At 40.8% G+C, this 27,476-nt stretch overlaps 1 protein-coding gene across 1 annotated transcript in view; it reads right to left on the minus strand.

Annotated features, from left to right (window-relative positions):
- TMEM236 (transmembrane protein 236) overlaps positions 1-26,041 on the minus strand; it is an 81,621-nt gene extending 55,580 nt beyond the window's left edge. The window contains 1 exon segment of the mRNA XM_089906369.1: positions 4,061-26,041. Within this exon segment, the coding sequence (XP_089762495.1) occupies positions 4,061-4,371 (311 nt within the window). The 5' untranslated portion in view covers positions 4,372-26,041.
- Between the last annotated feature and the right edge of the window lie 1,435 nt (positions 26,042-27,476).

Below are 27,476 nucleotides of genomic sequence, written 5' to 3' on the forward strand. Positions count from 1 at the left end.
CAACCCTAAAAAGGAACAATCATTCCAAAAGAATGAGGAAGTGTTTAACAAGAATAAAGGAAAGAACACCGGATAAAAGTTCAGACTACTTTTGGTTTAGTGTGTGCCTTAAGCTCTCTGACATTGTTTCCTGCCTTATAAAATGGCAATTATATCCATTCCCTCAACTTTACAACACAGGCATGCAGGTCAAGTGAGAAAATGAAAAATAAAACACACACTGTAGAGAACAGACTTGTGGTTGCCGACGGGGAGATGGCGGAGGGTAAGGGATGGACTGGGAGTTTGGGATGAGCAGATACAAACTATCACATACAGAATGGACAAACAATGAGGTCCTACTGTATAGCACAGGGAACTATATTTGGTATCCTGAGATAAACCATAATGGAAAAGAATATTAAAAAATGTATATATATGTATAACTGAATCACTTTGCCATGTGGCAGAAATTAACACACATGATAAATCAACTATACTTCAATTTAAAAAAAATTAAAAAAAATAAAAGCATGTTATGTATATATGCAAAATACTTTATAAGATATTCATGATACCACTTTATTGACCCTCATTACTCTCAAAGGATAAAAGAGACTTACAAGATTCTCCAGATATGCAGAGTATCACTTATAACATAGAATTTTCTTCAGTTTTATCACTTTTATCATTACTTCTACCGCTTCTCAGAGTCATTCTGAGGATTACCCCAGATCATGTTTTCAATGGAAACATGATTTAGTCTGAGGTCACAACACTAATATTCACTGAGTCCTTACTATGTGCCAGGAACTGTGCTCGGAACTTTACATGCATATCTTATTCAGTTTCTTAAAACAACCCAATAAAGAAACTAGGTCGTCCCTGTTCTGCTCATGAGAAAACTAAAATTTAAAGAATTTAAAGAACTCACACACGGTCTCCCAATCAGGGTCAATGCTGGGATTTGAACTCAGGTCTGCAACTCTCAGCCATATTGTCAGGGCTTCACTAGCTGGCTGACTCACTCTCTCCTCAATACCAGCCTCACAGGGCCCATGACGCCAACGTGGACATACAGAGAGGTTCTCAAACAGGCCCATCAACAGTGTATCTGTGAATGCTAAGAATCTATGAAATCTCACATAAACAACTATTTAAGTATTCTTCAAAAATAATTCATACTTTCGATCGCTGCCTTCTACAGTAGCAATAATGTTTGCATCATCTTCATCTAGGAATCAGGTTATATGACACACGCACGCTATGTTACCACATATATTAAAATATCCTATACTCGTTTTTGGGACCCATAATATAGCGTCCAAATATACATCTTTAGGGGAAATGTATCCTAACGACACTAGAAGAATTGCATTTTTCTTGAAACACACTTTGCATTCAAAGTCAGAAAAAATACAGGAGAAGTTGCATAAGTTAGAAGAAACAGCACACAATAAGATCAGTGTGGGCTCACCAATCCCAGCTCCACCAGTTATAAGTTTTATCACTAGACAAAGTTAATCACATGTTCAAGTTTCCATTTCTTCATCTATAAAACAAGAATACTAGTGCATACCTACTAGGTTGTCATAAAGTTTAACTTTAATAGTACAGAATGTGTAAGGCTCCTAGACTAGTACTCAGTAACAATTTCTTCTTTTCTAGGCCAGTAAGAGGTAATAATGGCTCATAAAAGAGGCCATGAGGGAGCAGTTTCACTGAAATCATAGGTAACCTGTCCTCTATCTAAAACTATTTAGAACACACATGGCCGGCCACACCCACAAATAGAAGAAAAAGACTGGAAGAGTATTTCCCAAAAGAAATCACTGGAAGATGTAATTGTTGTGACAGCCGAAGACAACTTAGCACAAGGGGAGTAGCTGGACCAGATGTACAGACAAAAACAGCAAACAAACACAAACACAAACACTAGGGGGTAGAAATGAAAGACTACTTCTCTTCCTTACTTTCAATTGCCCCCCGAGACTGGGACCTCATCCTTCAAAGAAGCAGTTTCGGGTAGTGGTTAGAAGTACCAATTACAGAATCAGATGGACCTAGGTCCAAAGTATAGTCCTTTCACTCACTTGTCAATTGACCGGATAAGTTTCTTAACCTCTCCAATCATCAGTTTCGTCTTGGAAATAATAATGATAAGCTCATAAAATATATATACTTCACAAGGTGGTATGGGATGAAATGAAATTCATACATAAATTTTATAGTACATAACAAGTGATCAGTAAAGAAGCAATTATAGCTTAATGACAATAACAATAATATTATATTAATAATAGTAAGCAACATGGGAAGGTTTGCTGCCTGAATGATATTCAGACCTAAGGTCCTAGGGATTGAGCCAATGTAAAAAAACTCAAAGAGCACCTTCCTGGGCATGACCAGCTTGCCACTGGTTTACTCCTGTACTCATTTACACATTCCCCAGCCTGGCCAGGAGTCTTCAACAGTCGAAGCCACTCCTAGCGGGTGTGAGGGGTGGAGGGCCCAGCTCAGCTTCAGACCCACCCCTTAGTTGATGCTGAGGATTTGGGTCAAGTGTTGGAAAACACCTAAACCCCATTGATGCCAACCACGTGATTTATTTTCGGAAACCTCACAGGAGCTCTGCCCGCGGGGCACTGAGTCCCCTGGTGATTTTGGGGTTGACACCCAGTGTCAGTACCTAAAGAGCCCTTCCTGCGCCCCACGCTTCATGCCTCCCCTGCCACACCCTTGCAACAGGATTTCTCGCTATACTGCTGTGTCTATTACTTTTATATTTCTGCCTTTGCTTGGGTTAAAATTCCCGACTCCTTGCTTTTCAAATGTGTTCTATGTTGTCCAACTTTTTTTTTTGGCCACACCGTGTGGCTTGCGGAATCTTAGTTCCCTGACCACGGATCAAACCAGGCCCCCCAGTGGAAGCACAGAGTCCTAACCACGGAATCGCCAGGGAAGTCCCTATGTTGTTCAACTTTAAAAGATCAGTATGGGGACTTCCCTGGTGGAGCAGTGGTTAAGAATCCTCCTGCCAATGCAGGGGACATATGTTCGAGCCCTGGTCCGGGAAGATCCCACATGCCACGGAGCAACTAAGCCCGTGTGCCACAACTACTGGGCCTGCGCTCTAGAGCCCGCGAGCCACAACTACTGAGCCCATGTGCCACAATTACCGAAGCCCATGCACCTAGAGCCTGTGCTCTGCAACAAGAGAAGCCTCCGCAATGAGAAGCCCGCACACCGCAACAAAGAGTAGCCCCCGCTCGCTGCAACTAGAGAAAGACTGAGCGCAGCAACGAAGACCCAATGCAGCCAAAAAAAAAAAAAAAAAAGAAAGAAAGATTAATATGAAAGAAAAATTTAACTTATCAAAGAAAACAAAGAAATCCCAGATGACAAGAACCAGATCTGAAGATTTAAAAGGAAAAATATATGAGGAACAGAAATTATATGTTCTCATTACCTTTACATGGATCAATACAGTCATTAGTTAAACTGAGTTCAATCCATATTAAACCTTGATTTATTTAAAATATTTGTGTTATTATTTGAATTACTTACCCCTCCCCTCACCAAGGTAATAGAATTTACCAACATAGCAAATTTTTTTAAATCTAAGTAAAGGAACCAATTTGCTTAAAAATCTCAGTTGGTTAATGCTCAAAGGACGCCTTAGAGCTACAAAATAATGCAATATAAACATTTTAACATAGACATTACTTTCAGTTTTACACAAAAGAAAAAATTCTATATTAGAACCTTACAGTTATGATTTCTGTAAATTAACTGTGAAAACTTTGTGCAGTTCTGTGTACAGAGGAATTAGTACAACAATTACTACTCAGAGTATCAGAGATTCATGCTAGCTCTTAGGAACACGTCAGTAAAAAATGACCCGATAAAAAATATGGAAGATACCATAATAGGAACACATTTATATAAACAGTGATTATTACCTCTCCTTAATCTCACATTATGTACCTGTGTGCTACACTAACATCCTTACCCAGAGTACATGAGAAAATCTCTTTGAAAGCATCCCAGGGGTTCCCTGCTAAAGAATTCTGTTACTTACCATCCTTTGATTTTTTGGTAAAGATGACGTTTCCTGTACAAGAGAAGTTTCACGGGAACCCAAATCAAAAGAGTCACTGAAGATACATAGGCGATGGAACAGGAAACAATCAGCCAATAATGCGTTTTGCCAGGTGTACCCCTTGTGCTTTGATAGGCATCGGCAAACTGTTCCATTATCACCAGCGTGGGGACAGAGAAAGCAGCAAGCTCAAGGAGCTCAAAGAACAGCAGCTTCATCAGTCTCCTCGAAGCCATCCTGGAAGAGCGAGCCTGGGGACCAGACGCTACCACTCTGACCGGGAGCGGCATATGGACTCACAGACACTGAACTGGGATCAAGTTCCTTGTACTCGAATCACTAACCAGTGACTTTTTATTCTTTTATTGACCCTCATATGGTTCAGTGATCTTCCAACTTAACAACCGAGGTCTCTTAAAGAAACAGAGCAGTTGTGGAAGTGATCACTTAATGTGTTTGCACATCCGTTACTACAAGTCAAATGAATTTCAGAACATGCTTTGGAGCATCAGTAAAAGTGGGATCTTTTAATGTAGTCTTTATTGTGAATTTGAGCACAAGAAAACATTTATGCAATGTTTAACACTTGTTAAGTAGAACCATTGCAATAATATAATTTTAGAGTTAAAGGGGAAGAAGAGACATAATCCAATCCCCTATTTTTTTTTTTTTTGCGGTACGCAGGCCTCTCACTGCTGCGGCCTCTCCCATTGCGGAGCACAGGCTCCGGACGCGCAGGCTCAGCGTCCATGGCTCACGGGCCCAGCCGCTCCGCGGCATGTGGGATCCTCCCGGACCGGGGCACGAACCCGTGTCCCCTCCATCGGCAGGCGGACCCTCAACCACTGCGCCACCAGGGAAGCCCCCAATCCCCTATTTTTATATCTAAGCAAATTCAGGCAAAGGGAAAAACCCAAAATCTGAGTCTTCATCTAGGAGAATGACCCCTCATTTTTCTTCCAAGGGCTTGAAAAGGGAGTTTGGATTCACTTTGCCAGTCTCCTAACAAGACTTCTTCCCGGTACTTGAAATATTTATTTGTTCTTGCACATTGATTGCTATGCAACACAGACTAACATTATTTTTATTTTGCGGGTCAGGAAGCTAACATGGCGATACGAGGAACTGGTTGTCAGGACCGACACATGCAGAGTTATCTATATCTAGTCCAAAAGCAAATATCAAATATTTAAAAGACAACAGTGGTCCCCGTGAATATCCCTCCTTTGCAAACCGCTTTGGAACAGCTGTGATGAGCACTCTGCTGGGTGTGGGGTACGACAGTGAATGAGGGACAAAGGTTCCTGCCTTGAAAACGCTCACAATCCATGGAGGAAACAAACCTACGGCAACAAAAAATTAACTGAGGTCAGAAGTATAGCCTAAATGCCACGGTACCCCAGAGAACTTCCTCTTTGGGCTGTGGGAAGGGGAGGGAAAGATGATGATGAGGCCCGAAGGTGGGTGTTGGGGTGTCAGCGACATTTCAGGCAGGCAAAGAAGCAAGGAGGGAGGAATGGTGGTGAGTCCGGTGTGTATGGCAGGACCCAGGGGCAAGTGATGCTAGAAAAATCGTCTGGGGTCAGAACGTCCACGTCCCATGAAGGATTTGGGGCGTGTGTGTGTGCGTGTGTGCACATGTGTGTGTCTGTGTCAAAAAGCATTTTCTGAACAGAGGAGTCACTTGAACACCTGGAAAGGAGGGACGGTGCTGATGTGAAGGGAGGGCAGGAATGGTATTAACCTAGAGACAGGGAAGCCACCTGGGCGCCACAGAGGAGCCTGATACATCAAGTGCAGGAGTGACGAGGAGAGTCCAGCACCCACACACGCTGACCCGACCCCTCCTACCTGCTGGCTTTGTGTCAGATGCCACCCCACCTCACCACCCGACCCCCGCGTGCATTTCTCTCAGCTTCTCTCCCCCAAGGCCCTTTGCAGAAGGGACCCCGGGGCTGCCTGGCTCTCGGGATGCACCTAGGATTCTGGGGGTGGCCCCAAGGATTCACACCTCCTGCCCTCCCACTGCAGGATAATCAGACAGGTGGCTCCTCTAGCGGTCAAGTTACCCTCTTTGACCTCGAATCCACTGATGTGGAGCAGAAGCCCTCACAAATGCAAGAAGAGACTTGGAAGAAGGACAGCAAGAATACGAAAGGATGCGGCAGAAAACCATCTGAGCAGCGGTTCTGTTAAGGCAACTATTTCTCATAGCATACCATTGACATCAGTTCTCTGTATCATCCCTGACGAAGTTTCTATTTAAACGATACTAGATACAAGCTAGATTTTAACCTCCTAACCCTCGGTCTTGAGTCATCTAGTGCTACAATGTATTATAACTTCTTCCACAAATTTTGTGTATTAATAGGAATTGTGATCTGAGTAATTGAAGACAGGTGTCGAGTAAAAACAGCCTGGCTCTTACCTGGACTGTAATTCCATTTATTTCCATGTACGGGAATTTGAAACTGAGACTCACTTTATATTTCTCGCCTCTAATCTTCCTCCAGTTCCTATTTTCTCTTCACCTTTACCTTCAAAGATAAGGCCAAGAGTGTTACATTCATGTGATGGGACCAGCTGTTCTCCACCACAGGGAACGCCCTGATACTAGCTGTGCTTTGAGTGGCAGGGAGTTTATGACTGTTGTCCTCTGCCCACAACGAGCCCAACTCCATGTGAAGGAAACACTGATTGTGTTACCCTTGTAACATCATGGTAGATCATGGTAGAGGCTTAGTGAGTGACTTACGCTTTGGTAGGGAGATGACACAGACACACAGGTAGGACCTAAGAAGGTGTACGGAGTGAGTTGGACAGCCCTACCCTGCCCAGGCCTCCACCACCCTCCTCTAGCCACATCTGGATGAACAGGCACGGGGCTACAGAAGGTCCAGCCGTCTAAACGTGGCCTGGCATAACCTAGGCCAATCACTTTCTCACCCACAGGAATTTGAACTAAAAAATGTGGAGAATTTGACAAGTGGAGTTAAAGGAGGCCATGATTTTGAGTCAGGATCAGAGCGGCTCAAACTGTATGTGCTAGAACCACCCCTGACATGTGGTCAAACTCAGTAACTAGCTGAATGAATGAGTGAGTGAATGAATGAATGAGTGGATGAATGAACAAATGGAAGCCAAATGGTGAGGGAATAGGAGGTCAATCCAGAGAGTGAGCTGACTGGGACAGATCGATGGGGCGATACAAGCACACAAAGAAAACCAGTCCCCCAGCTGCTTGACTCTCCAGGTCACCTGTATTCTTACAAAACAGGGCTTCCATTCTTTGCAACCAAAGGGCTTGAATATAAGCCAAAAAAAAAAAAAGAAAAATGTGTTTATGAGCAGGGGCCAAATATCATACAGATACAATATATAAAACTACTGGATGATTCAGAGGAGAGGATTGAAAAAAAATCAAAGTCAAGTTGATTAGAGAAGGTGAATTTTGACCTGCATTGATTTTTCTTTTCTTTTCTTTCCTCTTCTTTTTTTTTTTTTTGGTTTCACAGGGGAATTCTAAGAAACCTTTATTTTTAAAAAAAATTTTTATTGCAGGATAGTTGATTTACAATGTTGTGTTACCTTCTGCTGTACAGCAAAGTGAATCAGTTACGCATATACATACATCCACTCTTTTTTAGATTCTTTCCCATGATATCACTTATATATGGAATCTAAAAAAAAAAATGGTACAAATGAACTTATGTATCGATTTTTCTATTGACTCAAAGCAAGATCTATATATTGTTACAGCAATCTTCTTTATATAGTATAATGTATTTTCTCTGAAAAATAATTTTAAGAATTTTCATGATGCAGTGAGGTGGGGAGAGGGGTGGGAGAGAGAAGAAATGGATGTTTGTTCTGAAATACTATAGTTGTAGATTTAAATGTAAATTTAAGATCCAGAAAGATAATCCACCAAACTGTTAAGAGTGATATCCCTGGGGAATGGGTGAGTTGGGGCAGAGGGGTTTTTGCGTTGTTTTTTAAATTAATATTTGCATAGATGGAATATTTCACAAGCATAAAAATTAGAAAATAATTTTAGACTAATAAAAGTCAATTGGGGGAGCTTCCCTGGTGGCGCAGTGCTTGAGAATCTGCCTGCTAATGCAGGGGACACGGGTTCGAGCCCTGGTCTGGGAGGATCCCACATACCACGGAGCAGCTAGGCCTGTGAGCCACAACTACTGAGCCTGTGCGTCTGGAGCCTGTGCTCCACAATAAGAGAGGCTGCGATAGTGAGAGGCCCACGCACCGCGATGAAGAGTGGTCCCCACTTGCCACAACTGGAGAAAGTCCTCGCGCAGAAATGAAGACCCAACACAGCAAAAATAAATAAATAAGTTAATAAACTCCTACCCCCAACATCTTAAAAAAAAAAATTTTTTTTTAAGTCAATTGGGGCTTCCCTGGTGGCACAGTTGTTGAGAGTCCGCCTGCCGATGCAGGGAACGTGGGTTCGTGCCCCGGTCCGGGAAGATCCCACGTGCCGCGGAGCGGCTGGGCCCGTGAGCCATGGCCGCTGAGCCTGCGCGTCTGGAGCCTGTGCTCCGCAACAGGAGAGGCCACAACAGTGAGAGGCCCGCGTACCACAAAAAAAAAAAAAAGTCAATTGAACAAAGAAATTCCAGCTTAATAAAAATGTTGTGCTCTATCTTTTAGAATCTTCCCTCCACAAATTTGTTTTCTCTCACTTCCAAGCAAAATGAGCAAATTTCACTCCCACTTATCCCTGCAGTGGCTGTAGTTAATAGCAGTGAAATAGCCAAGAGGCAAGCAGGAGATGGGGGAATGCCCTGAAGAACTGTTTCCTCCCTGGGCAGTTAGGGTTGAATTTGAATGTCTTCTCCTGACCTCACAGGAGAGTGTGAATAAATGTAGTCTTCACCCTTCAGCCCAGATTAAGGGTTTTAGCCTCTGTGAAACCTTTCCTTACTCTCCTTCTCCAAGTAGAAGTGAGTATTTCCTCCTGTATGTAAAATAGCTTTCAAATACTCCCACTGTAGCACTTGTCTCCCTACATAAAACCGCAAGCTCCTTGAAGGCAGAGAACATCTGCTTTCATCTTTGTACCATCATTTCTCAGCACAATGCCTGGCACATAATAGGCCCTTAGTACATACTTGGGAAAGGAAGGAATGAACAGATGAAGGGTAAGAGAAGTGGTGGGCAGTGGGGAGAATGTGCTAGGCTGTGAAAATGGCTAACTCGTCTTTCATTCCAAGAGAATGCAGTTCCTACACTGACCCTTCAGAAGGAGAAGTCATGTACTACCTGTCCCAATACAATCTGTTCACTCAGCTCATGAGTTTCAATGTTCTTGAGTGGTCCCAATGACAGCCGCCATGTCTCCTTCCTAGATAGCCATGGCTCCAAGGACAAAGCCCCTGGGGATTGCAGAGCTTGTTAATCTCACGATGCGTGTTCAGAAAAGACTATGCCCCTTACAAGCATTCACAAAGACTTTATAGGTCCCAATGTTACAATGTCTTTCCCAACATTTTCCAACCCACATGCCCTCAAGAATGCATATCCATGATGAATTTGCATCGTTAATGAAGGACGTTGAAGAGGACTGTCTGGTAATTGTCTGGTCCGAGGCATAGCCTTTAATCATTTCAGGGTCCTCAGCCCTTCCAAAGTATCATTTGTCTAAATTTTCCAGAACAGAATGGGAGGCAGGAAAGTTTCCTTCATGAGGGATAGAGTAACTAGCGAGCTTGCCAAAGAAAAAGAAAGCCATGATGCCAGCATTAAGCTACTGGGGAAAAAATAATGCTACACCCCTGACTCAGAGACAAAGACAAAGGGATACAAGGGAGGGTTTACGATCACCTACCCCTTCAGCTGGGACCAGTTTATGCCAATCCTGATTCCTCCCCTTCTAAGTCCCCTGATGAGTCCGCCATGCAATTGCACTGCCAGTAATTAGAAGGACACGGAGGGGGACATTTTCAAACCACCCAAATTCTTTACTTGGATTTGCACAAGACTGATTTGGAGAAATCTGTCCCCGAGTCTGCTCTTTAATGCTGGCTTTAACAACTTCCTGGTAGGAAACAGATTTGGTTTTCTGAAGCTGGGTCTGTGGTGGAAAGACTGAGTCTTGTGGTTAGAACTCACTTCCACACAGGAGTGTTGATGCAGTGTTTTTTATTTTAGTAAGCAGAAGATATCATGCTGTCCAGGGTAGCACCTGTTCTCCACACTTCCAACTGTCATTTCCTTCCTGCAGGCAGGAAGTCAAAAATGGACAGTCTCTTAAATTGTTAGTAAGATCATTTGTAATCTCAGGTTTTGCTCATTGTTTTCGGCATTTCATTCTGTGAAACAAAATGTACAAACTGCCAGGAATGTTCTGGCATATCCGTGGCTTGTTTCCTGTGATCATGTGGTGTTGATATGCAAAAAGGCAGGGTCTGGTGGCAGTGAAACTGCTCTCGGGATCAAGCTGGATCTACGAAGAGCCCAGGGAAGAGGCAAAAGTGTGTCCCTACGCCTAATTTACTGATTATTTATCATTTCCAAAGAGTGTTTCCAAAATACATTACTGATCCTCATAAGATGATGTCATCAAATAAATCACCTGAAGTAAACTCAGTAAGATTATGTTACCATGTGATATAAGCCCCTTTACTAATGTTATGCTGTCATAGTCCAGACTATACAAATTCATATTATAGGGAAAGGATTAATTTCATCTCTCTGGCTATTTATAAATAAACAACTTTGTAAGAGCAAAGACGACAGCGTATTCACGCTTGTAACCCTTTTAATATCTAGTGACTTTATTCTTCAAATTAACAAATTGTATAGAATGTCCTTACTTTTTTTTTTTAATAAATTTATTTATTTTTGGCTTCGTTGGGTCTTTGTTGCTGCATGCGGGCTTTCTCTAGTTGTGGTGAATGGGGGCTGCTCTTCGTTGCGGTGTGTGGGCTTCTCATCGCGGCAGAGCACGGGATCTAGGCATGCGGGCTTCAGTAGTTATGGGGTGTGGGCTCAGTAGTTGTGGCACATGGGCTTAGTTGCTCTGAGGCATGTGGGATCTTCCTGGACCAGGGCTTGAACCCATGCCCCCTGCATTGGCAGGCAGATTCTTAACCACTGCACCACCAGGGAAGCCCTAGAATGTCCTTACTTTTTAAAAGTAATGGTGCTCTCTTGTAAAATTTTTTCTATCATAATTGTCCAGATCTCAAGAAAGCAGGAAAGAAAGGAAGAACTAAAACTTCCCACTCCTGTTATATAAACACAAATTGTGTGTAGTGGTATATAAATGGGACCTAAGAATTAGAATATTAAAGAGGGGCAGGAAGTCACTTCATTCTTTACAATAATTCTCAGCTTTTTTTTTTTAAGGGACTACCATAATCTAGTTGACCTTTGAGTATTCCAAAGTGACAAATTTAAGCAAAGAAATAAAATCCATTTGAGTGTAGATGCAGCCCTAATTAACTACCGCATATTCATCCCAAAGTTCACAAGAATGATTTAACCTAAATTTCCCAAATCTTCATGGTTAAGGATATGATGGTAGGTTTGCAGCACTCCAACTGTTCCTTACTTAAGATAAAATAACTTGAGAACAATGTGAGTAGATATACCCATATCTTCAGAAAGTATGCAGAAGTGACGATTATCCAGTTATTTTGGTTAATCTAGCTAGATCAAAATCTCTAAGTGGTTGGCCTAAATGCAACGTTCCCTAACTCCATTGCACGGTGCAGGTTTGTTTTGGTTTGTTTTAAGAGGATAGTTTTAAAGATATTGTGGGTTTGGAATCTTCTGACCTAAATTACCATTTAGACTATAAATGTACATAATTAATATGTCTTCTTGGACTATTTAGTTTGATAAACATTAAATGAAGTCAGCTGATCTCTTCTCTGTCAAAAGCCCCCCATTGGCTTCTCATCTCATTTAGAGTAAAAGCCCAAGGCTTTACCAGAATTTTCAAGGCCCTACCACTCAGCACATTTCTCTCTGACTTCATTTCCTATTACTCTCTCTCAATATTCTTCAAACATGCCAGGCGTCAAGGCTTCCCCCAGCCCTCCTCCTTGCTGCTGTCTCCTGCAGATATCCAAAGAGCCAACTACCTCATTTTCTTTAGGTCTTTACTTAAATGACACTTTCTCAGTGAGACGGCTTATCCAAAATTCCAATATTCTCCCTCTTCAATTTCTTATCCTTCTCCTCACTTTTTCTTTTACTTATTAATAGCATAATGTTTATTTGACTTATTTATTACGTTAACTGTCTGTTCCCCCAACTAGAAGGTAAGTTTCTTTAGGGCAGGAATTTTTACCAACTTTGCTCTCTGTTATATACTCATACTAGACTAGTGCTTAGCACATAGTAAGATCTCAATAATTATTCATTGAATGAGTGACATAATGAATTCACAAATGAACTGAGTGGACTCTCTATGCTAGCTACTATGCTAATGCAAGGATACAAAGATGACCAAGACATGATGCTCTCTGCCCTTACAGGCTTACGATCTGGTTGAAGAGACGGATAGAGCCATGAATCATTTCAGTACGAGTGCAATGAGAGATGCGTGTCTGAGTCATCTTCAGTGCAGAGAGGAAGGGGACATGGTCAACCCAGAGGTTCAGGTAAAGTTTCCTGAATAAAAGCAGGCACATTCTCGAGCTCAAGAAACTAGTCTAGCTAGAGAAATAGAAGATTCCTTCAAAGGTCTTAATAGAATAGACTTTTAAGTTTGCTCCAAGGTGTGACATCTGCAAGATGTTGCCCCCCAACGCCCCCCAAGCCGGCACATCAACACCAAGAAGGATCCCCTTTGGCCCATGATTTCTCTAGTGGAGAAAAGAGAGGCCAAGGTGCATATCCAACTTTCCCAGCATTTCAGGGCACTCCTCAGGAGGCCCACTTCTGTCTCACCTCATGCAGAAAACTGAAGAAACTGGCACAGCTAGACCACCTGGAGACGGTTAAGAAGTTAAAAAGAGGTAGGGGTTTTCAGCGGCTAGTACACACAGATCTCAGAGACGGCACCGCAGCCGCACAAACGACCCCACCTGACCACAGAGCTCCACCAGCCGGCCCCATTCAACTAGAGACCCCACCAGCCAGTCCTGCCCATCACAAACCCCACAAGCACTGTTGAACTACAGACCCCAAGGACCCTGGAAGTGAACACCCCTGCCTGTGGATGCCACCAAAAAACAGAATCCCAGGATCCCAGGCCAGGCTGAGTCACACTGATGAAGTCTTTTCCTTTCTGGAGCCAGCCTGTTGAGACGGTCTTGAAATTCACAGACACCAACAAAGGATACAAACATCACAAAGAATCAGGGAAACATAACACCACCAAAGGAAACATTTACTTCTAGTTACTGACCCTAAAGAAATGGAGTTCCACAAACGGACACAGAATTCAAACTAATCATCTTAAAAAGCCCAATGAACTACAAAGAACACAGATAAACAACTAAGCAAAATCAGGAGAACACAGGAACAAAATGGGATGGAGTAACATCAGCAAGATGGCAGTATTAGAATGTCCAGTGCCCATCCTTTCCCAGAAACATCCGCTGGAACAACTATCCACATGTAAAAATACCTTCAGAAGAGCTAAGAGCTCCAGGTGAGGGATTACAGCACCTGGATGGAGCACAGAAATAAGAAAAGAGCCACTGAAGATGGCAGGAAAGATAATCACATTATGTGAAGTTACCTAAACCTGGGCAGCCCACTGGGGAAACAGACATCCTTCCCGCAGCAGGAGAATGAAGTGAGCACCCAGCTTCACTGCAGAACCCAGCACTGCCAGCTTCCACAGCCCCAGGTGGCTCCTGTGGTGTCAGGCTTCCGGTGGGCTCCTGTAAACCCAGGATCCCAGCCCATCCCAGCACTGGCACCAGACTGGCCCCCATGAACCCAGGCTCCCGGCCAGGCCCAGTGCCAGGTCTGCTATCACAGACCCAGGCTCCCAACCCACCCCAGCACCTTGTTAGCTCCATGAAGCCAGGTGCCCAGCCTAGCAGCAAGCCAACACTTGCAGACCCAGACACTGGGCTCACCCCAGGTTCACAGCACTTAGCTGGCTCTGTGGAGCCAGGATCCAGGCTTGACCACGAGGACTCAGGCACCAAGCCTGCCCATCTGCTGATCCAGGCACCAGAGCTGCCAGCCCAGGGCCTCCATCAGCAAGGCCAACCACAGACAACACCAGATGGTTCACCTGGAATGTCTCACTAGTAAAGGGCTTTCCCTGCTGAAGCCAATCTGTAAAAACCGGAAGAGGTGCCTACTTCCTCAAATGCACAGAAACCAACACAAAGCCACAGGATCACTAATAATCAAGGTAACATGATTAGCTCCAGTGACTGACCCTAAAGAAAGGGAGATCTATGAACTGTCTCACAAAGAATTCAAAATAACCCTATTAAAGCAGGGACAACTAAAGGACACTAGGAAAACAATGCATGAACAATATAAGAAGTTCAACAAAGAAACAGAAACTATTAAAAAAAATCCTAGAGTTGAAGAATAAAATGAACTGAATACCTCAATAGAGAGCTTTGATAGCAGACTTGACCACACAATAGAAAAAATTAGTAAACTAGGATATAGGTCATATGAAATCCTTCAGTCAGAGCAGCATAAGAAAAAAGAATGAAAAAGAGTCAACAAATCCTCCAAGAACTGTGGGACACCATTGAGAGAAACGATCTACACATTATTGGAGTCGCAGAAGAAAAGAGGGAGACATGGCAGAAAGCTCATTGAAAGAAATAATGGCTGAGAACTTCTCAATCTGGAGGGAGACTTGGACACCCAAGTTCATGAAGCTAACAGGTCGTCCCGAAATTTCAATTCAAAAAGATTTTCTCCAAGATACATTATAATAAAACAGCCTAAGATCAAAGACAAAGAGACAATTAAAGAAAAAAGATAAATAAATTCCTCACATATAAGGGCCGACATAAGTCCATCAGCAGATTTCTCAGCAGAAACCTTGCCAGCCAAGACAGGGTCAGATGATATATTCAGTGTGTTGGGGAAACAAACACACGAACACAAAAACCCTGCCAAACAAGAACACTTTACCCAACAAGGTTGTCTTTCAGAAATGAAGGAAAGATCCAGACTTTCTCAAAAAACAAAATCTGAAAGATTCCATCACCATTAGATCTGCCCTATAAGAAATACTAGAAGTAGTTCTTCCAAGTCTTTTTTTCATCAAGGAAAGGATGCTAATCAGTAACTTGAAAACATGAAAAGATAAAACACTGGTAAAGTATATAGTCAAATTTGAAATACTCTAATACGGCAGTGTGTTAATCATTTATGCTAGTATAAAGGTTAAAGTACAAAAGTATTAAAAAGACAGAGAATTCCCTGGCAGTCCAGTGGTTAGGACACTGCGCTTTCACTGCCATGGCCCGGGTTTGATCCCTCGTCAGGAACTAAGATCCCGCAAGCTGCATGGCATGGCCAAAAAAAAAACACAAAAAAACTGTAGACACAATAATTTGTTAATGTATACACAATATTAAAAGAGATAAACAGTGACATCAAAAACATAAAGTGGGGGGAAGTAAAAGGGTAGAATTTCTATAAGGGATCAAACTTAGCAGCTTAAAATAGACTTTTATATTTTTAAGATGTTTTACCTCATGGTAACCACAAAGCAAAATCTAACAGTAGATACAAGAAAGATAAAGAGGAGGGAAATCAAAGCATACCACTATGGAAAATCATCAGTTCACAAAGAAATACATCAAGACATATCATGACAGCAAAACAATAAGAGTAGGAGACTATGATACTGCATTTTCAACAATGGATGTACCTTTCAGACGGCAGGTGAATAACTAAACAGCAGACTTGCACAACATGATAAACCAACTTGACTTAACAGCCTATACGCAATATTCCAAACCAAGAGCAGTGGAATATATACTCTTTTGAAGCATACATGGAACATTTTCTGGGATAGATCACATGCTAAGTCACAAAACAAGTCACTGCAAATTTAAGAAGACTGAAATCTTTTTTACTTTATTTTATTGCATTCTTCCATGAAATAAAACTAGAAATCAGTAACAAAAGGAAATCAGGAAAACACACAAATACATGGAAATTAAACAACACACTCTTGAACAACCACTGGGTCAAAGAAGAAGTCAAAAGGGAAATTTAAAAATATCTTGACACAAATGAAAAAAAAGAACAAAATATACCAAAGCTTAGGGGATACAGCAAAAGCAGTACTGAGAAGGAAGCTTTTAGTGATAAACACCTACATTAAGAAAGATCTCATGCAACCTAACTTTACACCTCAAGTAAACAGAAGAAGAACAAACTAAGCTCAAAATTAGCATAAAGGAGATAATAAGGACTAGAGGAGAAACTGATGAAATGAAATAAAGAATGGAAAACAATACAAAAAACAGATAAAACTAGTTCGTTTTTTGAAAAGATAAACATATCAACAAACCATTAGCTGAACTAACTGAAAAAAAAGGAGAGAAAACTCAAAATCAGAAATAAAAGAGGAGGCACTACAACTGATGCCACAGAAATTTAAAAAAAAAATAAGGGACTATTATGAACAATGATATATCAACAAATTGGATAACTTAGAAGAAACGTTAAAAACTACCACGACCGCGTCAAGAAGAAACAGAAAGACTGAACAGATCAATAACAAATAATGAGATTGGATCAATAATCAAGAATCTCCCAACAACCAAAAAAAAAAGCCCAGTACCAGAGGGTTTCATAGGTAAATTCTATCATCGAAATTTAAGAATTAATACCAATCCTTCTCAAACTCTTCTAAAAATAGAAGCGAGAACACATCCAAACTCCTTTTACTAGGCCAGCATCATCTTAATAGGAGAGCTAGACAAAAACACCACAAGAAAAAAACAAAAAACTACAGGCTAATATTCCTGATGAACATAGATATAAAAAATCCTCAACAAAACATTAGCAAACTTAATTCAACAACACATTAAAAGGATCATAAACCATGACCACGTGGGACTTATCCCTAGGATGTAAGGATAGTTCAACATATGCAAATCGATGTGACAACATCACATTAACAGAATGAAGGACCAAAAAGTAATGTGATTATTTCAATACGTGCAGAAAAAAGTATTTGACAATATTCAACACTTTTTCATGGCACTCTAAAAATTATATCAAGTATAGAAGAACTTACTTCAACACAATAGAGGCCATATATGAAAAGCCCACAGCTAACATCATACTCAGTGTGAAAAAGCAAAATTTTTCCTCTCAAATCTGGAACAAGACAACACCTGTTGAGATAGCTATTATCCAAAAAAAAAAAAAAAAAAAAAGGGTTGGCGAGGAGAGATATGGAAAAATTGGAATCTTTGTTGTACACTGTTGGTGGGAATGTAAAACGGTACAGCTGCTATGGAAAATAGTATGGAGCATCCTCAAAATATTAAAAATACATCTACCAGATGATCCAGCAATCCCACTTCTAGGATGGAACTGAAATCAGGATCTTGAAGAGGTATCTTCACTCCTGCATTCATTGCAGCCTTATTCATAACAGCCAAGAAATGAAAATAACCCAAGTGTCCACTAGCACGAATGGATATGGAAATTGTGGTATGTACATACAACGGAATACTATTCTGCCTTAAAAAAAGGAAGGGAACCCTACTCTTTGCAACAACACTGAAGACGTGATAAGTGAAATCAGTCAGTCACACAAGGACAAATGCTGCGTGACTCCTTTTATATGAGGCGTCTAATATAGCCAGACACATAGAAGTAGACAATATAATGGTGGTACCAGGAGACGGAGAAATGGGAAGTTGTTGTTCAATGGGCATAAAGCTAGTTATATGAGATGGGTAAGTTCCAGCGATGGGCTCTAAAACATTGTGCCAGTAGTTAATATCAAAGTATTATGCACTTAAAAGTTTAAGAGGGTAAATCTCATATTAAGTATTCTCACCACAAAAACAAAACCAAGGGACACAAGGACGATCTGGAGATGATGGATATGGTTATCACCTTGATTGTGGTGATGGTAACGCGAGTGTATATACATACGTCCAAACTCACAGAAGGGTGCACGTTAATTACGTGGGTTTTTTTGTGTACCGATTATTACCACAATAAAATTGAAGAAAAACTTTTGCTCCAAAACACTGAAATGACTAAAGCCTGTATCTAACTCCCGAGTTGCAATATTAGCCCTTATCTCTTCTTATAGTACTGAATGCCTTACTAAATTCTACCTCGTGCTGTAGTTTTAAAGTACATGTTTTCTTTCCTTACACATTCATGACCTCCTTTAAGGCAGTGATGGGATCTTGTTGTGTTGTAGGGATCCCAATGCCACCCGCAGTTTTGATGATTCACTAGGAGGCCTCTCGGAGCTCAGCATACTGTACCCAGGGCTGTAATTTATTGCACTGAAAGGACCTGAAGCAAAACCAGCAAGGGGAAAAGGCACGTAGGGGGATGTCCAGGGAAACCAGGTACAAGCTTCTAAGAGTCCTTGGTCCAGAGTCACACAGGATGAGTTTAATTCCCCCAGAAACAAGCTGTGAAAACACATGTGAAATGTTGCCAACTAGGAAGGCTCTCTAGACTCAGTGCCTGGGGTTTTTACTGGGGCTGATCATGTAGGTACTCTCTACCTGACATGTCCCCAGATTCCAGCCTCCCAGAGGAAAGCAGGTGTTCAGCATAAGCCACACCATTTGTGCAAATAGCTTAGGCCCAGTGAGCCACTCTTGTCAGTTGTGAGAATGGTGGGAACCCTCCTCAAATCCAAGTTCCCAAATGCCAGCCAAGGGCCAACCTTGGAAACAGGACTTTCAAAAAAATGGCAGTCAGGCCTGCTATGCCAACTTTTCTTCTGTCCACTTAGTAGTTGTTAGATTCCCCTGGTGCTCAAACATCTGCCGAATTCCATCTTCAACTTTACACTATTGTTAAAACGAGATCATGGGAAATAAATAAATGAAAATCTCATATATACAAAGAACTAAGTTTACATTTTAAAACTCTGCATGTGTTTTTAAAAACTTTGTCTTGCCACTCAACATGAGTTATGGGGTTTTTTTCCCTATATTACTTAAGCGTGGATAAACCAATTTTACATAAACAGCTAGCTAATCATTATAATAAATATAGAAGTGAACACAACGTAGTGGTTAAATCACCATCACAGAGGTAATGGCCCAGATATGATTTCTATTTTTAATATCTATTGGGGATCTGACCTAAGATATTGGAATTAGTCTACAGACCTTCCTCTGTATTGATAATACTTTGAACTTATATTACAGTCAGTAGCAAACTGCTAAGTTGATTCAGACTAGTAACAAACCTATTAGTCTCAATAATAAAAAGAAAACTTTGAGTGACTTGACAGCTCTGCTGGTAGAATCCAGGCCTGGTGATGCCAAAGGAAGTTTTGGAAAAAGACTGAAGAAGCCTGACATGAACCCTCATGCTTCACCACAGTGCTGCCAGAACACATTTCCCTGTGGTACGCCATGGCCCTAAAATTATGCTCGAAATAAAAGGCTTGTCTTTGAGTCTAGAAAAAAGTGGCTTAACAGGTCAACGCAATCTCCTTTACCATTTTTTTTTTCCTGGAAGATGTCAATGATGCAAAATATGAAATCCTGCCTACATCATTTCCTCAATAGACTGTATTCTGTAGTATGAAGAACTCACGTAGGCTGTACAGAAACCATACGGGTTCTTTGATTTCAATTTTTCCATTATGGTCAAGAACATAATCTATAAAATCTTTTCATCTTCACACCTCCTGAGTTATGATGGAAATAATGGGGCAAAAGGGTCCATCAGTGGGGTGGGCCGAGGTTAGGGGAAGCCTCGATATCTAGACTGAGGAGTTTTAAACTTATTCTATAGGACAGGGGTTCATAAAATAGCCTATATAGATGGACTATAAATATCTATGAAGGACTTCCCTGGCGGTCCAGCGGTTAAGACTTGCCTTCCAATGCAGGGGGTGCAGGTTCGATCCCTGTTCAGAGAGCTAAAATCCCACATGCCTCGCGGCCAAAAAACCAAAACATAAAACAGAAGCAATACTGTAACAGATTCAAAAAAGACCTGAAAAAAAAAGTCCACATCAAATAAATAAATAAGTAAATATCTCTGAAACACCTAAAATTATATGTAACACTCTAGGTGGGAGAATTTTTCTGGGGAGAAGATCCGCAGCTTTCTTCACCTTTTCAAAGGTGACTGTGACCCCAGAATGTTTGTGAAAACTCAGGCCGAGTGTATAAGGAAACGTAGGCCAGAAGAAGAAGGCTGCAGGTTGTCAGCATTTTCCAAACCAGTGTGACCACAAGGATTGCTGGGGGCACTTGTTAAATTGCATGTAATTCTCTTCTCCAGGAAATTAAAATCGAACCATTTAAAAAATCTTGATGCACATTTTGATTCATTGCTTATATCTCAAAGCAATGAATCAAGAAGGCAGTAGTTAATCCCCAGTGTAGCATGTCAGAAAATGATCTATAACATGCCTATCCTTCAGATTCTGTGGAGACACATCCACTGCTGCTCCTTTGTTGGGCAAATCCAGAATATTCCACATATTAAGTAAATCAAAATTCTAAAAATCAGTGCTTTTCAGATGTCATGAAAAACAATAAATCAGAAATTGACGGCTCTGTCACATTCTTTCCCACATAACCTGTCTGAATCCTAATCTTTCAGTTAAGTGTCTGTTATAGATTTTTCTGGATTCAATCTCAGCAGCACCACCTACTGATAATTTATTTTATTTATTTTTGGCTGCACTGGGTCTTCGTTGCCGCGTGCGGGCTTTTTCCAGTTGCAGCAAGCAGGGCGAACGGCGGCTACTCTTTGTTGCGGTGCGCGGGCTTCTCACTGCGGTGGCTTCTCTTGTTGTAGAGCACGGGCTCTAGGTGCGCGGGCTTCAGTAGTTGTGGCACACGGGCTCAGTAGCTGTGGCACGCTGGCTCAGTAGCTGTGGCTCGTGGGCTCTAGAGCGCAGGCTCAGTAGTTGTGGCGCATGGGCTTAGTTGCTCCGCGGCATGTGGGATCTTCCCGGACCAGGGCTCAAACCCATGTCCCCTGCGTTGGCAGGCGGATTCTTAACCATTGCACCACCAGGGAAGCCCACCTACTGATAATTTAAATTCAGTACTTTATGTAAACTCTTAGCAATGTGAATATTAAACGATTAACTAGAAAACACCTAGAACATGTCTGGCTTTTCATAAAATATGTGATAATACAAGTGATAGAGGAAAATTTTTAATATTTTTGCAAGCAGTGAATCAAATTGCATTCAATGACAATGCACACTTCAATCATGCTATAGATCGAATACTTATGTCGCCGCAAAATTCATGTTGAAATTCGAAGCCCCAGTGTGATGGTGTCTGGAGGTGGGGTCTTTGGGAGGCAATTAGGTCATGAGGGCAGAGCTCTCATGAATGGGATTAGTGCCCTCATAAGAGAGACCCCAAGGAGCTGCCTACCTCCTTCCTTCTGCTGTTAGAGGTTATAGTGAGAAGACAGCTATGAACCAGGAAGCAGGCCCTCATAAACTGAATCTGCCAGCGTCTTGACCTTGGACTTCCCAGCTTCCAGAACTGTGAGAAATAAATTTCTGTTACTTATAAGGCACCTGGTCTATGGCATTCTGTGATAGCAGCCTGAATGGACTGAGACACATCCAGATATGTTTCTCCCATGCTGGCTGTTCTCCATTTGTCCCCCCACATGGATGTCCCCATCATTCTGTATTCCAGTTGGGTTCAGCCAATGAGCGGCCCAGCAGGAGATCCGAGGGCAGCAGGGGACACTAGGGTATTCACTCCCCTTGCGCCTCTTTCCTGCTGCTGTGCCAGTCACAGCTCTGTCCATCTGTCCCTCCTCCAATGAGTCCAGCTCTCACTGGGCTCCGTGCATTGGAATGGAGCACTTACCCCTTTTGACTCAGGGGTCCTGATGGTAGAGGATGCCTCAACTTCCCTTGCTCGTTCCCTTAGTCTTCAGTAAGTAGTTCTTTCACGAAAGCTTGTGCAGCTGACCTCCTGAGTGTAATTCGACTTCCTGGCAGGTCCCTGACAGACACAGAGCTCTCTGCAGAATCATCTCGCACACTGTAAAACTGAATTGATCATTCACTCAACACTTAAGTGAATACAGTAGGAAAAATATTATTCTAGGCACAATACAGATAAAAAGATGAAAAAGATTCCATTCCGATCCTCAAGAAGCTCATATTAACATACATACAGGGGGTTTGGCTTGACTAAGAACTTTTAAGGTAAATGATTCAGCATAACTATTTTAATTTCTACACATATCATTAATCTTAGGTATCAGTTAAGTAGGCCTTTTGACTACCGTGTCTCCATAGTCCCCTGAAAGAATCTCACCTAGTTTACCACCATCAGATTAGAACCCTGTGGTTTATTTAAGCCATCTTAAATAAACCAGTTAGAAACATGGAACCAATTACTTAACCTGAAAATGTATATTTTTACATTCTAATGTGGTAGTCTCACAGATATCTACCTTGGAGTCCTTATGTGGGACACACACACTCACACACACACGAGTACAAAATCCTCCCTTAGTGAGAAGATTCTGGAGAGCAGGGGCCTGCCTCATTCTCCACAGTTGCATCCAGAGTTTCCACACGGTACAGTGAATCAACGTTTCAATGACAAACTGATGGACAAGACTGCAACCTTTACCTAGGTTCGAGCCCCCGCTTCGCCTTCATCTGGCTGGGTGACCTTCAGCAAATTTCCAAACTCTCTGCCTCAGTTTCCTCACCTCCAACGTCACCCTAGTTTAAATGAGTTATCTGAAAAGCACTTAGAGTGGTACCCATCCCACAGTAAGAACGACACAAGTGCTTGTTAAATAAATAAAATTAAAGCGATGCTGTTTTTCACATCACCTGGAGGAAGTGCGGCTGGAACAGAACTTAAGAGACATAACTCACTTTATAGATGATTAAACTGAGGACCAGGAAAAGTGAATGCAATAAGCCAGTGTAGATGTGACCAACACGGATAACCTCACCCCTAGGAAGACTCGCTCATTTACACAGTATGCTTTAGAAATAAATGGAGGAATTTTGTCCAACAAAACAAAAATCTGTTGATGTCAAAATGAACATGTAAATAACCCGTATTCATATTTTCTGATTTGTAAAAGTACTTCTACTATATTTAGTGCTGCGAAATAGGTAAAAATTTAGAAATCAGTTAGTAAACCTTGAAAACCTGGTACACATTCAAAAGTCAGCCAACTGAAGGACAAATTAATAGTTAATTTTTAAAAATCAATGGAAATAATGGCATGATGGCTATGCCCACTTAACTCAGAATATAATGGTTTTCCTTAATTTTCCTTTCTTTTTTGGAAGGAGAGGGCAAGGTTGTAGGGCATATATTCTCACTATAATAAAGCAAAACGCATAATTCTTTGAATTTGAATGTGCTCACATGCTCAGCTGGGATCCTTTCTGATCTAGTAGGGGGAAAGAAAGCTTTGTATCCTAGATATCCATAATTCTTATCAATCGCTTAAAAGTATAAAAGGTGTTTTTTTAAGTTAGAAATTAATAGTGACTAGCCACTCATTCTCCATCTCTAAATGACTCTGAGAGTCAGTTTTGATATAATGACTGTTTGGAAAACAAAGCTTGCTGCAGGAGAGAACACTGAGGAACAATGTGAGCAAAATGCAAATTCCAGTTTGCGTGGCTTCGTCCAGGAGAAATGGTGGGTGAAGCGTGGAAAACTGTACCCGGCTAAACTGAGCAGCACAGGAACGCACAAAACACACGCAGGAATAGGCAAAACACACACGCGTGCACACCTCACACCACCAGCGCCCTCAGCTCACCCAGGTCTGGTGTCGCAACCTGCCCTCCGCCACCAGCGGGCCCTCCGCCCACCTTCAGTCAATCCACAAATACAACCCTTCCCACACCCACTCCCATAGGCATGCCTCAGGTCTTTTTCAAGGTAAAGTGCCATATTTATTGTAATATTCATGTATCTAGAAACCATTTAACATGTAAAACAGTTAATACTGTTTATATTAGATTTTTCTTTTTTCTTTTTTTTGGCCATGCTGCACTGCCTGCAGGATCTTAGTTCCCCAACCAGGGATCGAACCCGTGTCCCCTGCAGTGGAAGCTCGGAGTTCAAACCACTGGACCACCAGGGAAACCCCTAAATTAGGTTCTTACTTTTACTCTTTAGTATGTCATTGCTGAAGTTTAACCAGTTCTCCCCACAAAACCTAAGGCTTTTTCAGTTTGCAGTTATGCACAGCACAGTGATTTTTAGAGCACATACGTGAATGACAGCAGAATTTCCTGTATTCTATTATGAGCTCCAGGTCACCAAAATTACAACCATTCAAGTCCAATATACAGGAGTTATCTGCTAGACAACGTTAAGGTTGCCCTTGAATTGATTTCAAACATTATGTATAGAATTTTACATTTCTCAGACAATAGCTCTTGCTGTAAATACCCAGAAAAAAAATGAGTTATACACAGCATTTGATTAATAAGCTGTGAATTACTAGATAAAAAGAATATTTAGAAATAGGACTTTCAAAACATACTACACACAGTAATTTAGATCATGCTAGTCAATTTTAATTTAATGACGCTTACCTCTTCGTCAAAAATGGAAAATAATACTTCAAAGTTTTTAATCTTAAAGTGTTTTTGACAAAACTGTTAAAAACAAATATGTTTTATGCCTAAACTCAGCTCCTTTAGCTATTAATCTATCCTTCTCTGCTTAATTTTTGAGAACAATTTCCCTGACCATTGTGAATTATAACATACATAAAACAAACATTTAGTATAAACTGGACACTTACCCAATGTTAATGTTCCCCACTGAAAGCATAAACATAGAGTCATGTTGCAAATAAAATAAAATTTGAGGGTGTTTTTTTGCTTTTCAAATAGGTCCTCATAGTTAAATATATGCAAGTGCTGGAAAAGAGTTAAAATAAACAATAAAATACACTCCCGAAATTATTCTTGAAAAAATTAGCATGAGACAGCAAAAAAGATTCTGAAAAGTCAGTGACTATTCCTGCTTACAGAGGGAGGATATGACACAACCAGTGATAACAATTGGAAATTTTGTCTTTCCCCCCCTCTGAAAAAGCTTATCTACCTTACTGAATACTTGATATAAGCCTTTTTTATCAGATTCAGCATAAACTAATTTAGGAAAGAATTTTCTTTAATGCCAGCAGGGTATGTAATTGCCTAAAGTGCAAACAAGAAAACTAAAAAATATACACTTTACCCTTGGAATTGTTTCATATAACTATATAAAATAAGACACATGTAACTAACTGACATACAAGAAAAAGGTTGACTAGAAAAAAAACCTTTAATGGCTAATGTTTATGTGTATTAAGATTAATAACTTGTAACAATGTATAACGACATTTTTCTAGGCCAAGTATTTGTGATGTAAAAAAATGCCGTTGCTGATTGTGTACCTTATTTGGAATATTAGAAAAAAACTCACTTGGCCAGCCTCAAAGATGGAAACTGCTACTTTCCATAGTTCTCTAACATTTCAGGTAATCTGCTTACTTAGGAAATAAAAGAGCCAAAGGATGGCAAGTATATAGTATGTTGGCTTCATCATCATTTTCACGTCAATAAACCCAACTCTGCCTACAAGAACATCAAAAACGGTAAAATTTCATATAGTCCAATGCTACCTCTCTCCTTTAGCTTGAAGATATGAAAACAGTATATGCTTCAGTCGTAATTATTTAATTCTTCCCCCAATGAAAGTGAAAGTACTATCAAATGAAAGTGCTTCTACTCAAAGCGCAGATGTTCCTGGTGGGGTCACTCAAACATCAACAAAAGGCTCAGGAGTTTACTAATGAACATCAGGTATCCCCAGATTACTCACAGGGAGTATACTGTTATGACCGTGTGCTGGAAACATGTTCCCGAGTTTCAGTACCGTTTCCTTTTCTGAGCTATGAGGTAACTGCAGTGGCACAGATGAGTTATTCAGGCTGAATGGCAGGGAGGCTGAGGATCTGAAGCACAAAATTTCTGCAAGCTTCAAAGGATCATGTAACAGTTACACTAACACTACAATTTATAATTAACTAGAAGGCCCAAGAGATTGATGGAACTGCCCAGGATCACATATCTAGCAAGATATTCTTTTGAGAAAAGGTATATCTGGGTTAAAATCTAAATTCCTAGGGCAATGAACTGAAATTTCCACTTCATAGCAGAATAGAACTCCAATAAACTCCCATAACATAATTTAGTTCTTATTCTTTTCTTCAACCAAAAGTATTACCACAGCCTTTACAAAAAACCCATGTGGTCAAAACGGACATTTTACAATGCAAATACTGAAATCTTTCATTTTATCCTGTGCCGTCTGCCATTTATAGAAATGGACTTGTTATAATGAAGCTTCTCTGGTAATTATTAAATGAATTTACCTGTATTCTGCACGACAACTTCTTCAGTCATGTTTCACAACTAAGTGTTATCATTGTATTTTTAAATTACAGAATATCAAAGATATTAAATTGAAACTTATTTTTCTCTGAGGGAAAAGGAACAAAATCCAAAACCAGTATATAGGTATTTTTTGTGTGTTTTTAGTTCTGAGGAAAATAATCATACCGTATGGACGTTTCACATTTGGCATCTTAAATGCCTAACATAATATTACACATAATTAATCAAAAACATTCTCAATTGTTTACATATCTCTTTTTAAAGTAACAAGATATTTAATTATCCTGCACTTAAGAAACTTCATATATCCTGCCACAGAAACAATGGATTCCAAACATTTATTCTATTTTTTTTAAAAGCCATTAACCAACTGAAATAATGTAAGGGCTTAAACAAGCTATTTCACAACCTGATAGTGTACATTATTGTAACTTGCGTGTGTTTCTAACTTGACTGTGGGTATAAATTTTAGTTGGCCTGATTCCAATTTGGCAACCAATTCGAGGAAAATAAGTAAAAACTAGAACTTTTAAAAAGAAAGGATTTCCCTTCCTCTGAAGTGATTTCAATATCTTAACAGAAGATATGACTAAAAGGTAAAGAGAAGTCCTTTTAAACAAACATGCCAAAATGTACACATCCCAAAACAAAGTCCTATAATTGTTGATGACATTGCTAAAATACCTAAAAGCCATCCAGAGTGAATCAGGTACATTCACAAGCTTGAGAAAAGCTCATTTGGTTTTGAATGGTGGAGAAGGGAGCCAATTATTTTTTTAAGGGCACAAATTTTCTTCAGGTACTCTGAACGCAATTTGAAAG

This window comes from Delphinapterus leucas, chromosome 2, assembly GCF_059928025.1.
Source record: "Delphinapterus leucas isolate spDelLeu-1000000601 "Yukka" chromosome 2, BTC_Dleu_Yukka2, whole genome shotgun sequence".
NCBI lineage: Eukaryota > Metazoa > Chordata > Mammalia > Artiodactyla > Monodontidae > Delphinapterus > Delphinapterus leucas.